This window comes from Vulpes vulpes, unplaced genomic scaffold (genome assembly GCF_048418805.1).
Source record: "Vulpes vulpes isolate BD-2025 unplaced genomic scaffold, VulVul3 u000000648, whole genome shotgun sequence".
Taxonomy (NCBI): Eukaryota; Metazoa; Chordata; class Mammalia; order Carnivora; family Canidae; genus Vulpes; species Vulpes vulpes.
This window is the reverse complement of record NW_027325769.1, coordinates 570,642-585,149: the sequence shown is the minus strand read 5'-3', so window position 1 is coordinate 585,149 and position 14,508 is coordinate 570,642. Positions and strand designations below refer to the sequence as shown.

The window sequence follows — 14,508 nt, the reverse complement described above, 5'->3', positions numbered from 1 at the left end:
TGAGTTGGGCTCCCTGCTCAGCGAAGAGTCTGCTTCTCCCTCTGCCCCTCCCCCTGCTCCTGTGCTCTCTCTGTCTCTGTCTCAAATAAATAAAGTCTTTAAAAATATTGAAAATAAATAAATAAAAATTTTGATCAAGAATAGTTCACCACTCTGATTCTTAAAATTGAATAGTTGATACAGGCTTGATTCTTGAAACTGAGTATTTGGTACAAATTTAGAATCAGGTTTTTGGGTGATTTTTTTTTTGTTACTGTGTATACACCCAGAAATTTAAAAAATAAAAGAGGGGAGTGCCTGATACATATCATTACGACGCAGGTGTGGGCAGAGCTCACACTCAGCCCAAGGTCTCCGCTGTGTTTTTGCTTTATTTGTTTTACGTAGGCCTTGTGGAAACAGAAGCTGGCCTGGGTTCGATGGGGTGTGTGGTAGCCTGGAGCTTTCCAGCCTTCCTAGATTGTGGGGAGATGCCAATGTCTCCCCGCCCTGGGGGCCAGCAGGGCTGGACTGGAGCAGAGTCCAGGTCCACTTGCTTCTCACTGCCAGCAGCCTTGCTGGGGCTTCTCGCGCCTTCCAGACTATCAATATGTCAGACATGGTACCGTTTTCTGGGCGTCCCGTGTCAGGATGTGAAGATGTTTGGGGACATTGATAGACTGCAGTCAAGGGCTCTGACACAAATATTGAGGCCCCTGTCTGCAGGGCTGACAGGCCATGAAGTAGTGAGGCACAGAGAACCCAGGAAGAGACTCTGCCTACCTCCCAACCACTCGAGTCTCTGGAAGGTCAGGCCACTGCAGGCAGGCTTCTTGCCAGTTTACAAGAGAATCTTTTCATCCTCAGCACAGGGAGGTCCAAGGCCCCCGTTGTGTAGGCAATGAGTGAATCCCATGCGGTCCTGGGTATAGATAGAGTGGGCAAAGCAGCCACCTTTTCACCAAAGGATCTATTAACCAGATTCTTTGTATGGTGAAGTATCAGCCCACTGTCAGCTAGTCTTTGTCAGATGAAATATAGTATCAAGACAGATTGACTGTAATCAGTCTAGAGATGGACTAGAATAGAAAGCTTTTTACAAGTAATTATTAGCTTGAATCATTAGATTTTTGCTTTATGGAAATGCATTCATTTCTAACACAGTCCGAAAGACATTATCTTGGGAAGCGCCAGAGTTATCTCATTTAAGCTGCTCACACACTCCTACTGTTTCTAGAACAAGGTGCCTCGTTTTGAATGTATAATCTGGGAAATTGGATGTTTGAAGTTCTGGGTTTTGCTAATACCCTGAAATTCTCCATTTGATTTTCAACACGCTTAGCCAGCATATGATAAAAATAATTTTGGAAGGTAAGTTCTGTAGCCTCTGCCCAACTTTTAAAATCATGTTTTTCTTCAAGGATGGAAGTCATCACATGTCTAGAGAACTTGAGAACTTGGTTTCTGAGGAATTTGCAGAGAGATTTTTTTTTTTAAATTAAGAATAGTTGGTGGGAGGTTTGTTAGGGATACAGTCAGAGGTGTCCCATCTGCAGCTTTAACCATTAGAATAATAATTCCCACTGAAAGACACTGATTAAACCTATCTTAAAAGCTCTACATTTGACCTATCTATAAGATTTTTAAGGTCTTGTGGCATGCCCCATCACAAACTTCCACATATGTGTGGTTTTTGTAAGGCTTTGAAAATAAGCACTTACATGTGGATTTAAACTGATAGAAGGATTTACATTAGGCACTTCCTCCTGTTCATTTCCTTACTTAACTCTTAGGACTTCTCTTCAAAGTGAATGTCACACCCATCTTACAGATGAGGTCATTGAGGCGGGAGGACATTAAGTATCTTTGTTTTAAAAGTCATGGAATCAAGATCCACACCCCAAAAAAACAGGATTGTTCAGAGTGTATGTACCACGTTTCTTTTCTAAACAGATTTTTCTCTGGCAAGACTGTCGGAATAGCTTGCAAAATAATGATAGTGACCTTTCTCTTTTCTTTCTGGCTTGAGAAAGGGATCCCTGTGATCTGCAGGACAGATGCACTTTACCCCTTTGTACCTCGCCCCACTTGCCCGAGGCCCCCGCACCCCCCCCCCCCACCTTGAAGCCTGTTAAGTCATTCTGTTCTTAACCCCAGGAAGAAGATGAAGTGCCAGATGACGAGACTCTGAACCAGATGATTGCCCGGCGAGAAGAAGAATTTGATCTCTTTATGGTAATATCATAGAAACTCACGCACCTTTTTCTGTTAACATGAGATGTCTGGAGCCTGCGTGCCCTGGCGGGATTTTGCTTGCAAAGCCTGTGTCTTTCCGTTGGTCCAGAGGCTGCAAACTGGCTGGATTTAGCCTGCAGACATATTTGGTTTGGCCCACGCAGTGTTTTTTTGAAATTTCAGATTTGTTGCCAACGTAAAAAGAATCCTGATTTCCGGCTTCTCTTGGAAAATGAGAATGGGCAATACCAGGCCCGTGTCCCTATATGGAAGCCACTGGCTGGGGCTCAGTAGCAGCTGTGCCCTCTGGGCAGGCCATGTGGTCCACAGCTTCGCCCCAGATCCTCCCTCTCCCCCCGCCCCTCACCACCCTCATCCCTGCCCAGCTCATCTGGGATTCCAGGCCAGCGTCACTCAGGAAACCTGCCCTGCTCCTCCTGTAGGTTAGTTTACTACCTTTCCCTCCCAGTCTCCTTATTGGATCAAAACACATATTATGCTGTCTGTGGGGTGAGTGGATACCAACCAGACAACAGGGTCGGGCCTCTCCTTCATGTTGAGGAGAGCTTACCGAAGGGAACAGGAACTTTCCAGATGCACATCAAGGTGTCACCTTCATTGAAAGATTGACAGTGGTTGGATTTCCCTGGTCCGGACAGATAGAAAAGAACCTTGACCTTTGAGGATTTAACACCCGTGGTTTCAGCCTTGATGTCGTGTGCTATGTGGTCATGTTTACACATGACCTGCTGAAATCCGCATTTGATTTATGTGTGTGGACTGTCACAAGGTCCGGCTGTGCAGGAGCAAGCCCCTTGGTGAGCGAGGGAGGCCCTCAGGAGTGAAATTTTGCTGCATCCTTAAGGCATATGCATAACTATTTATCTCTGCATCCCCAATGCTCAGAACAGTTCCTGGCACATAGTACTTGCTTAACAAATACTGATTGGATGGATGGCGGTACTTGTAAAATTTTAGGCCTTGCAAAGATGTCAGGGTGAGGCAGGACATAGAAAGTTGCGAGGCTCCCTCTGGTGCCATCAGTTATTTTGATTTTGCTGACATTTCATGTGATTGCGGGATGAGTGACTAAATGGGGACTGTAACTGCTCTGCGGCTTGAATGCCTCACACCCCCAAATCAGACACCCGCCCCCTGTTTGAATGCCCTCAGGCATCAGACAAGCAGTTTGCAGGAGTGAAGCAAGTGGAGGAGTGGATGGGTGGGTGGCTGTGATGAACTGGAGCTACATTGCCTGAGGGGGATGGAGCCCTAAGCCCCATGTAGCCAGGAATTCTAAATTTCCAAGAGAAGCTGGGAATTTCGGTTTTTCATGTGCAGTTTCTGCATTTCAAAATGTTTGCAGCTAAAATTCAATTTTTTATTATGATCTAATACTGCAGGCCAAACTAAATAGGACTCTGGGCCAGATACGACCCACAGGATTTTTGCATCCTCTGGCTTTTTAGTGCAGACAGTCTGAGAAGGGAGCTCCAGCTGTGTGGTGGCTTACATTATTTTTATGACTTTGTGATTTTTGTCTAGGGAACAGTGGTTGTGTCCACACATAACAATTCCAGTATAAAAGACACTTAATTCTTTCTCAGGGCTTAGGTAGCCGTGGGAATAATTCCTAACCTGAGATGTGCACTCCCCCGCTTCCTAAGTGAACCCTCCTCAGGGTGGTCCATTTTGGATAGAAATGATGCAACAGGGTCATGTAACAGCATGGCCAATGCAGGGTGTTCCTGGAACCTAAATTTCTTAACTCTTAATTTCTGTTGGTCACCACCTTTATAGATTGATCTCTACTGAGGGACATTAGAGATACACATAGGAAGCAGATATGTTTTCTCTTCTTGAGGAACTTATTACACTGTGGATTTCTTATTACAATGTAGATTACTGTAGATTCCTGACACAGGGGCAATGGGCCCGCAGCTTCGCTGGCTGCTCACTGATTGGCAGTAATTCAGCATGGCCACAGCCTCAGATACTCTTGAGTCCCCGAGAACGGATAAGCTGCCTGTCATTATACAAATTAGATTAGGCCCCGAGATGGAGATTTCCATCAGCAGCCCCAAAGTGAGGGGGAAAAAAGAGTACTTCTCTTTTTCTGACTTTTGGGCTGGAGATTTGTAGAAATTGAAAGCCTCAGGGGAAAAAAAATTTGAATGTCTGGCTGAGGCTCAGCTTTCTTTTAATTTGGGACTATTTTATCATGCAAAGAACAGGCTTAGAACAAGTGAAGCTGGCTAGGGAGCACTTTTTTATAGGCATCTTGATTTCGGGCATGTTCTGCTTGTTTCCTAATGGTTCACTTCCCATTTTTGGATTATACAAATTTGGAGTTTGGTTGTTTTGTTGTTGTTTTGTTGTTGTTGTTGTTGTTGTTGTTTTAAATCTAAGCAGCCTGCTGCCTTTGGCCAATTCACTGTGCATTAGCACCTCCACCAGGGGTCAGGAAATCAAATTTGAATCCTTGCCAACTACTCTGATGAAAAGGTTCAGTGAGACACAAGCAAGCTAGATTGGATTTCATATATTTAACCTTTTTATCCCTTATTATTAAAAAAAGTTCTCTATGTAAAATTTAATATAAGTTTATGATTTATCTTAGATACTGTAGTTAAATAACACACATCAAGCAAGCAATCTCTTTAAAATAAGACCTTTCTTTTGAATATTTTTCTGATTTTCTTCTAAACATGGGACTTCAGAAACCGTTATCGTTCACTCTGATCCCCTATAAATTTTACCTAAAAAGATCTTTGACACATCAGGGTATGAATGTGAAACATTCTGATACCGTACAAGCATGAAACTTTAAACTGCTATGTTCCCTACAAAGGCAAGAAGTACTTTTTAAAAATAACTGTCCTTGTTAGCACAACGTTTATTATCAGGTCTTAAGCCAAATATATTCACGTCGTACCTGAATTGTAAATTAGACTTACTTGAATATCAACTTCGGATTTTGTGCTGGTCTTCTGCAAGTAGAAATCTCTGGGAAGAGATGCAACCATCAGAACTTTAAGCTTATTAAGAAGTACATCAACCTTTCCGAAAAGAAAAAAAAAAAAAAGCAAGTGCAATTTGTTTTGTTATATCAGATTTTTTATGTCAATTTGCTTTTTATTTTTGATGCCGATATTTTATTTTTATGTCAGAAAAGATTTCTGTTCCCAACTGTAGACAAATACATGGCTTAAGTCATTTTAGCAGTTCTTGGTATAAATAATGGCGGTGGTCAAACCAAAAACTAAAGTGGCAGTATCTTGTCATCTCAGTGGAATACATTAACCAAAAAAAAATGTTTTTTTTTTCTTTCTTATTAGCAATCTAAAGTACTGTTAGGAGGTCACTCTGAGAAGCCCCTCTGCAGATTGCATTGTCAGCAAGGCATTCTGTGTGCTACCAGTGCTAGTTTGGTGGATCCCATTTCTGATACCAGAGCATTAGGAGTCAGGATTAAGAACAGCCTCTCCAGCTAACTATAGCACATGACAGAACAGGATGGCCACATTTATCTACCAATGGGGCTCCCCCAAGCTGCAGGCCTGGCCCATCTTGGGAATATAATGATTTCCAAAAATGTTGAAGCCTAGTTTAAGGGACTTTGAACTCGAATATCTATGTTGATCTTAGAGGTCAAGTTTGGATTTGAAGAGAAAGTTCATTTATATTTTGTTGCCGGTTTTAGTTCTTAAGAAAAGGTTATGTTGAATCCCTGTTTCATTACGGTAGAACCGAACGAAGAAAGGGGAAAGGTAAATCATTTAATGGTTAATGGTCTATTCGGTTGTAGCAAGCGATATATGTATATATAACATCTATGTAACTAACATATGCAGCGATTCAGTGCAGGTTTGATTTGCTTTTTTAGGCTATCAGATTGTTTGATTACGAGTTAGAGCCAAGTGTGTGGCACTTAATTTACTTACAAGTGCACTGGACTTTTAAAAAAATAAAGCAAGAGGTGGGGACGTCAGCATTTTGAAGTCTATGAAAATGTATGAAAGGGAGACACGTCCCTTATAACCTGATGAGTTGCAATGAGATTGCATCTGAGCTTCTTTTCAGGTGCTATACCATTTTTGTAGGGGCCAAACTTTTTTTTTTTTTTTAAAGCTGGAGAGTTGAAGGACATTCCTTTCACAGAGCCCACGGTGCACCGAAAATTCAATACACCCATGGCCGAATGACTAATCAAGCCATTAATGGGCCTGCATGTCCAAGTCTGAGGGTGGCCGCTCTACAGTGACAACTTGGGCCGCTGACATTTTTTCCTGGTTGTCTAATTAAAAGCATGAGCCCTATTGAGTAAAAGGAAGTTTTCTTAATGAAGTTTCTCTTTTACATGCTCGAAGAGTACTTTTATGCCAGGGCAGCAGTGAATTCTATCTCCAGGGCTCATATTTTTTGAAATACATCCCCAATTGGACATTTCTCACCACTACTTAAGGGGGAGCATTGCGTGCACACAAACCAAGCATAGGATTCTTTAAAGAGTGTATTTTAAATGCATGCATTTCAAAGATGGGGTATGGGGTGGGGGAAGGGAGGGAAGAGATTTTACCTTACAGAACTCTGCAGGGACCGCCTGCTTGAGGAATGAGCCAGAAGGAGTCAGCCAGGATAGAGAGACTTTATGGGAAAAGCAGAAAGGGACCCTGAAACCATAAGGAGGTGACTCGTGCAAGTTTTGTGTGCTGTGAAATCGATGCTGTGTGGAATCCCCTTTTCCCACTGGTGAAAAACTTTTGTTAATGCCTCCAGCGTATGGACATGGACCGGCGGCGGGAAGACGCCCGGAACCCGAAGCGGAAGCCCCGCTTGATGGAGGAAGATGAGCTGCCCTCCTGGATTATTAAGGATGACGCCGAAGTGGAGCGGCTCACGTGTGAAGAAGAGGAGGAGAAAATATTTGGCAGGGGGTCTCGCCAGCGCCGGGACGTGGACTACAGCGACGCCCTCACGGAGAAGCAGTGGCTGAGGGTAGGTAGTGGCTTTCTTACCTGTCCTGGCCAGGTGGATGCACCTGCTGGCTTGAGCAATCTGGGGCCCAGGGGCAAGCTGCGAGTGAAAGCAGAAGGGGCTCTTAAACCCAGGGAAGGTCATCTAGCTGTTGCAGTGGACTCTTCCCATTCCAAGGCAGGGCCTTGAGTTATGACGAAGACTGTCTTGCGAGGGCAGCGTTGGCCATTGGAAGCAATGAGACCGCTCACGTCTTACGACCGGTTGCCTGGTCTTGCATCACTGTCAGAGTTAGAATCAAAATGTGGAAGGGGGCCTTAGAGATCTTTCTGATTGTTCCCCCTTCAATTTTGTGGTCTTTAATCGGAGTTTTACTTTTTCAAGGCTAGCAGAGATAGTTTGGAGACAGAGGTGTTTTCTAGCTGCATTGTTATTTCCTAGACCCAAAGAAATTAGAGCTGGAAGGTGTCATTGTACTCTTGGTTTGAAGGAGTTGTGGCCCAAGGAAATTAGAGCTGGAAAGTATCTTTGTATTCTCCTGGTTTTACAGACAGAGCAGTTGTGGCCCAGAGAGGTTCAGTGACTATGCCAGGTCACACAGCTGGCTAGAAATAAGAACTTGTGAGAGCTGAAGCATTTGTGTGCTCAATTTTGGCTCTTTGGATCTGTCTGTCGCAGGCCCAGGCTGGGGTCGCTGATGCTTGGAAATGTTATTCTGTAGTTTGGGGGCTCTGCCACCCTTTTGGGAAGATGGTGATTTATCATTTTGCCCTAGGGATGAAATCTCAGAATGTCGCCCAGGGAGCAGAGAAGTATCCCAGTGCCCCCAAGGAGTGACAGGTGTGAACGCCGCCGAGAAGCTTCCCTTTGGAGGTTTCGCCCCACTTGGCCTGACAGGGCGCAGACCTAGTACCGGTGGTTGACGGCACTCTGGGGCCCTGGGTAAAGCAGGACCAGAGGATGTGCGCCGGAAACAGCTCGTTCGGGGTGAAAACCAAACAAAACAGAAGCTGTGGTTGTGAGTTGTTCGCTTTATTGAAAGGGGGTGCGGCCCCCGAGCTTTGTGAACCACGGCTTCTAGGACCTAGGACATAAGAGGGTGGGTGGGTGGAAAAGCACTGGGAAGTATTTTTGAGATTGGTTATCAAAGGCGGACAGGTCTTGGCTCCACTTGAAATGTGATTTACTCAGGATGCTATATGATGAGAGAGACATGACCTGAATTTTGAAAAGGCTGGAAAAAGAAAGAGACAAAGAGAGCTTTGCTCATGTTTATGGCCAAACGACGGCATGTGAAATCTGACTTCCGTGTGACCGTCCTACCATTGTATCCAAATATTCCCATGGTCCCAGAGCATGGTTTTATGGATTTCTTTTGTTTCCCTGTTGTAAGGATGTTGCTGCATATTACGACTCATTCTATAATGTGACGGGTTTTGTGTTTGTCTAATAATCATTTCTGAGCTCAAGAAAATTCCCTTTCCCTTTCTCTTTAATTTAAGCAATAAATTAAGTACCTGGAGTCCTATTACAGGAGAGGATACAACGATCCAGGCCAAAACGTGCAAAGTCAATCTTTATAGGTAGACTCTCCAGATACTACAGGCAAAATAACCTTGTTTATCAGGCCAGAAAGTAGCTGAACCCACCATTTTAAAAATAATTGTTGGGAAATGCCCTTAAGAAAAATAACATGATCTTAGAAAGTTTCCAAGTTAGAATATCTCATGTGTTCCCTTTTTCTTTCAGCATAGGTCACTAATGAATAGCGCAGTGCCTAGCACATAGTAGGGACCTGAGGAATGTTTGTGAAATACAGTGATAACTTTTAAGAGGAATGTGAAAATTGCCTCATTTACCATAATGTTAGGATAGCATCTCTCTTTCTCATGATCCACCAGACTTCCTTTCACCTCTAGCATACACATCTAAAACTGGAAAACTGGAAAACTGGGTACCTGGGTGGCATAGTGGTTGAGCATCTGCCTTCAGCTCAGGTCGTGATCCTGGGGTCCTGGAATCGAGTCCCACTTTGGGCTCCCTGCAGGAAACCTGCTTCTTTCTCTGTCTACCTCTCTGCCTCTCTCTGGTTTCTCATGAATAAATACATAAAATCTTAAAATATAAATAAATAAAATAAATAAAAATGGAAAACTAGTTTGTTTTTCAAAATGACACAGTGAAATTCATGTTCACGCTGTGGTGTATCGCGAGATATGAAGCCACCCAGGAAGGACAAAACTGTTCTCAGTGCAGCTCTGTTGTAACACGTCTTTTTGTGATCCATTCTTTGGAAAATCGTCTGTCCGTATTTGGTAGGAGCCAGTAACTTGTTGTCAACCGGGACCCGCCATCAATGCAGCAGGCCCCACGGCCAAGGCGTTCAAAATAGATACTTCCTGTCATTTGGTTTTTTGTTCACCAGCAGCAATCCTGTTCAATATCAGCCTAGTAAGCTTTTTCTTGGTAATAACATTATATTCAAGGGGTTTTCACAAGCCTGGATGGGAAAAGATGTTCTCTACTGGCTTATGATTGAATGCGTCGAGTGGACCCAGCCAACACAGCCTTGAAAGGGAATATGGCAAAGATGGTCGTGAAAGAAATGCGGAAACAGGGCTAAAATAATTCTTCTCTCTCCTGGCAATGATGCACAAAGCCTGCTTGGCAGAGGCTTGGGAGTTACAGAGCATCCCAGAGCTGGAAGGCAGCTGAATGGAGCAGCTACCCATCCCCTGCTTGAAACTGCATCCTCCGCAGCCCCAGTGCCAAGAGGCTGGTCACCCCTCAGGGAAACGCTCTGCCTTTTTTGTCTGCATAGGGCCTCCAATCTGGGGTCAGCCCCGACCGTTCCTTCCTCTCCGCTTTGAACCGAATCCTCTTTCCTCATCTGCTGTTCCTCACTGGCCTGAATTCTGCTTCCTGGGGTGAACAGAGCCCTGTTTTTTCTGTCGTTAGCATCACGTCCCACTGGATCAGACATGAGGACTCATGTTCAGCCTGGAATGAACTTCCCCACCCTCCTCCTCCCCCTCCTCTTCCTCCTGAACTTCTCTCATCCTCCCAGGCCCAGCTCCATCACCGCCACATCCATGGCACCTTCACAAATAAATAGTAATTGAACTTTTCTCCGTGCTCTCACATGGCCGTGCTCACTCTTTGGTCACAGCTCAAAATCCAGTTTCCTAGCATTCCTGGTAGTTTCCTAGTAGCAGGTAAGGTGGATATTGTTAGAACTTAGGAATTCCGGGATCCCTGGGTGGCGCAGCGGTTTGGCGCCTGCCTTTGGCCCAGGGCGCGATCCTGGAGATCCGGGATCGAATCCCACGTCAGGCTCCCGGTGCATGGAGCCTGCTTCTCCCTCTGCCTGTGTCTCTGCCTCTCTCTCTCTCTCTATGTCTATCATAAATAAATAAATCTTTAAAAAAAAAAAAAGAACTTAGGAATTCCATGTACAAATAGTAAGTGCCCATTGATTGCCACATTGAATTAGCACCAGATTGATGTGCAAGAGGATAGCCTAGGGCAACATTCACGGCTGCCACGGCTGGACTGAAACATGCCCAACTCATGGGCCTCTACGAAAAAATGAGTAGACTTTTACTCCTTCCATAAAAGCCCAAGGTGGAAAAAAAAAAAAAAAGCCCAAGGTGGATGTTTCTGGTTCGTGGGGGCAGCTACTCTCCATGTCCAGACTCTCAAGAGTCCAGGCTGACAGAGCCTCTGCCAACTTCTTCATCTGCATCCTGGTGAGGCTGGAAGTGGGGGAGGCAGCACAGAGTGGTGGGTGTGGGGTTTGGATGGGCCAGGCCTGCACGGTCCCCTGTCATTTCCGCTCATGTCCCATTGGCTGGAACTCAGTCGTGTGGCCACACTTGGCTGTAAGGGAGACCAGGAAATGTGGTCTGGCCATCAGCCCAGGAAAATAAGATTCTGGTGACTAGCTAGCAGGCTCTGCCTCAGAACACTTAGGTTAAATTTAAGTGAAATGGCCACTTTCCTTGAAAATTTTATTATGGTTTTATCACAAACAGGTTTTATTTTATAATCCTATTATGCTAAAAATTCCCACAGTGACCTTTAGACAATCTGTTTAGTTGGAAGATCTTAAAATTTTTCTGTATTCATAATGTTGTTTTAAATGAGAAGGATCACAATTTCAAACATAGCTCAATTAAAAAAAAAAAAAGTTTTTTAAAAGTTCTTCTGAAATCCCTGTTTTCCATTGAGGGAAACTTAGATTTCTTTGGTGTTAGCCAGTCTCAAGTTAACTTATCTTTTGGGGGTTGTCAGGTCAGCACTCGTGTATCCCATGGGCTGTTTCTCTTCCTCTCCTGGGGGCTGCAGTTCCATCTTCCTTCCCAACTGGCATCTGGAAAATGGTAGAAGCTGGTGTTCTGTCATGGCCCTGGGGGCTGGTGCCCTGGTTTCCCGCTGTCCTGTGGGTCTCTGCTAGGTTCGGTGCAGGGCTACTGGCCTGTCCTGTCCCTGGAGGTCTCGACGTGCATCTGATCTGGTCCCATCTCATTCCCTGGGAGATTCCCATGATCTGTGCTACTGCAGTCTGGGGTCCCGGCTCCATCTCCAGGTTGGCAGCTCTCCTGCGCTCTGAGGTCTCGTGAGGACCCCCAGCCCTTCTGGTGCTGCCACAGCACTCTCAGTTCTTTTTCTGTGCCCTGCTTGAGAATCTGCAAAAAGTCTTGGCTGCTTCCTTCACACCGTGCTAGAACAGGCAAGAGAGCCTAGCCCCATTTCTCGACAATGGCAGAGTCACCACCAGGGGGTTGTCAAGACTGAAGTTCCTAGAATCTGTGGCTGGGTGGGTGAGGGAGCTTTTTAAAACAAGCGAGACAAAAATGTCTTACTTTTTGCATATTGTGTCTGGCTATGTGAACACATCGTGAAGGACCCTCCCAGAGCCTTAAGAGGAGCATGTCAGGTGAGAGTCTTGAAGTTTGCACTTTATTAGCCTCACAGAAAATCTACTTCTGGGCATTTTTAGGATCTCATTCCTCTTGCTCCTTGCACCTCCCCCCTAACACACCACTTAGGGGCCCTCACAGGTGAGTATTCATTTCAACCCCAACCAGGTTCACTTCTGGCACTAACTACCCAGAGTTGGCATAGACCGCACAAGTTAAAGGGGATCAGGCCCCAGCAAGACGGTGCTAATTTCACCCCCCAGCCACACTCTGGGAGTCCCCTGGCCACGGGCCTTTCTGACTGACTGGCTATAAATTCGGGGGTTCTCATGACTCCCTCGGTTCAGTTAATTAGCTATGATGATAAATAGAACTCAGAAAAGCACTACTTGTGGTTACAGTTTTATTACTGAAGACACAAGTCAGGAGGACCAACAAATGAAGAGGTGCATAGCACGAGGTCTAAGAAGCAGACAGAGATCCCCCTCCTGTTTGAATCAGGGTGCATCACCCTTCCTGACACCAACCAGAAAGCTCCCTCCACTGAGCTTCAGCATCCAGAGTTTTTATCCAGGGCTCATTACTATGTAGGCACAAATGATTAAAATCACTGGCTGGAAAAAGAAAAGAAAGTAAAGTAAAAAGTAAAATAAAATAAAATAAAATAAAATAAAATAAAATAAAATAAAATAATCAGCTGGATGATCGGACTCCTTCCCCAATCCCCAGCTCCTCCCAGGCCCGCCTGGCTCAACAGCCCAACCACCTACTCAAGTGGTTGGTCCTTCTGGTGACTGCCCCCATCCTGAAGCCCTCTAGGGGCCCTCCTTGGTCACCTCATTAGCATAACAAAGACACCGCTTACCACTCAGGAAATTCCGAGGGCTTTAGAAGCCCCATGCCAGCAACCCAGGACAAAGACCAGACAAATTCTTGATTATACAACAGGTGGCAATATCCTCAGGCCTGACCTCTTACCTCTCTACCTCTTTACTCCCGCTGAGAAAGAAGGCTCTCTGCCCTGCCTTCCTGTCACATACAGATAGCAACTTCCCATACACACGTGGCCCCGCCATAGGGTGCAGCACGGTGGCATCTAGTGCCTCTAGGTGAGCCACTGAGGAGTCTTGTGCCTCAGACATAGCTCTAGATTACAAAGAGCCTTTGGAAGTGAGGAAACCCCTCTCCCTCACCAAATCCTGATTGAGACTGCTCTCTGATGGTGGGCTCATAAATCCGCCGTTGGGGAGGCACTGGTGGCCTTTGGTTTCTTTCCTTTGCATACCAACTTTATCCTAATCCTTCTGAAGGCAGTGGGTGGCTCCCCTGAACAGGGAATAGCACCTCTAGAAAGTTTAAAAGAGAAATGTAAAAATGTGGTTTTAAAAATATGATATCCCTTAGCATGTTCTAGCTTTTCCCATGGTGAACCCAAGGTGATAACAGTGCTACACCACGTACTATGGGTGTGCATGCACACGCATGTGTGTTTGCACATACACAATAATTGGCTCATGTTGTTAATTTCTTGAAAAAAATATGTTTGTGTCTTTATATGTGAGAGCAGGCGTTCCATCGGCCTATATTGGCAGATGTCTGATGAGCCCAGTGGGACAGGTTTTCCGGTTGAACTCCAGCCATGTGTGCACTGCGATGTCTCCAATATTGCAGTCTTTATCGGGGCAGGGGCTCTGTAAGATTGGGGTGATTGCAAAGCTAAAAGCTGGGCTGAGGGTGAGTGCTGGAGTACTTGGTTGTTTTTCTGTTCTTCCTCTTGCATCAGTCCTTCTGCCAACTTCAGAATCCCTTCCTTTCCTTAAAACATTTAGTGACACCTCAGAATTTATTTAATTGCTGAGTGAGTGATTTGTACCCTACAGCACTGGAAGATAATTGGAATGCAAACTAAATTATGTGCTCCGTGTAATATTTAATTGCTAGCCAGATAGAAGGAATGAACTTTGAAGACGACACTTTTGTTTCATCGTGGATGTGATGTCTCGAAACTGTAATTCGGGAAGGTCCTTCTTATTTGCTGGTGTCTCTCCGTGCAGTCCTCATACAGGAGGACGAGGATGCTCTTTTTGGTATTCTGTATAAGCTCCTGGTAATGAAGGAACTTACCTCTGTGTTTGCAGTGCCCTGGACAGTTGGGCCCCCAACCAAGTTATGTAAGTGATGGTGATAAGCACTGCTTCCTCATATCTTTAAATCTAGGGATGGATGCAACTGGTTTTAGAAGGTTTAGGATTTCAAGACGGACCTCAAGGAAGGGAAGCATAGGGAATACTCTCATTTTCCTCAACTAGTCTGTCAAGTAAGAGCCCAAGCTCCCCATGAAGACTGTGTCTGAGTGGTGACTTCCTGGTCCTGTCTCCTGACCCCTAAAAGGACT

General features: G+C 45.1%; 1 protein-coding gene across 2 annotated transcripts in view; it reads left to right on the top strand.

Moving 5' to 3' along the window:
- The window catches only part of LOC140597280 (probable global transcription activator SNF2L2), a 96,030-nt gene that overhangs the window by 20,973 nt on the left and 60,549 nt on the right, over window positions 1-14,508 (top strand). For both annotated transcript variants that reach the window (XM_072745317.1, XM_072745316.1), the window contains exons 7-8: window positions 2,137-2,214; window positions 6,994-7,212. In XM_072745317.1, the coding sequence (XP_072601418.1) occupies window positions 2,137-2,214; window positions 6,994-7,212 (297 nt within the window). The remainder of the gene's footprint in view (window positions 1-2,136; window positions 2,215-6,993; window positions 7,213-14,508) is intronic.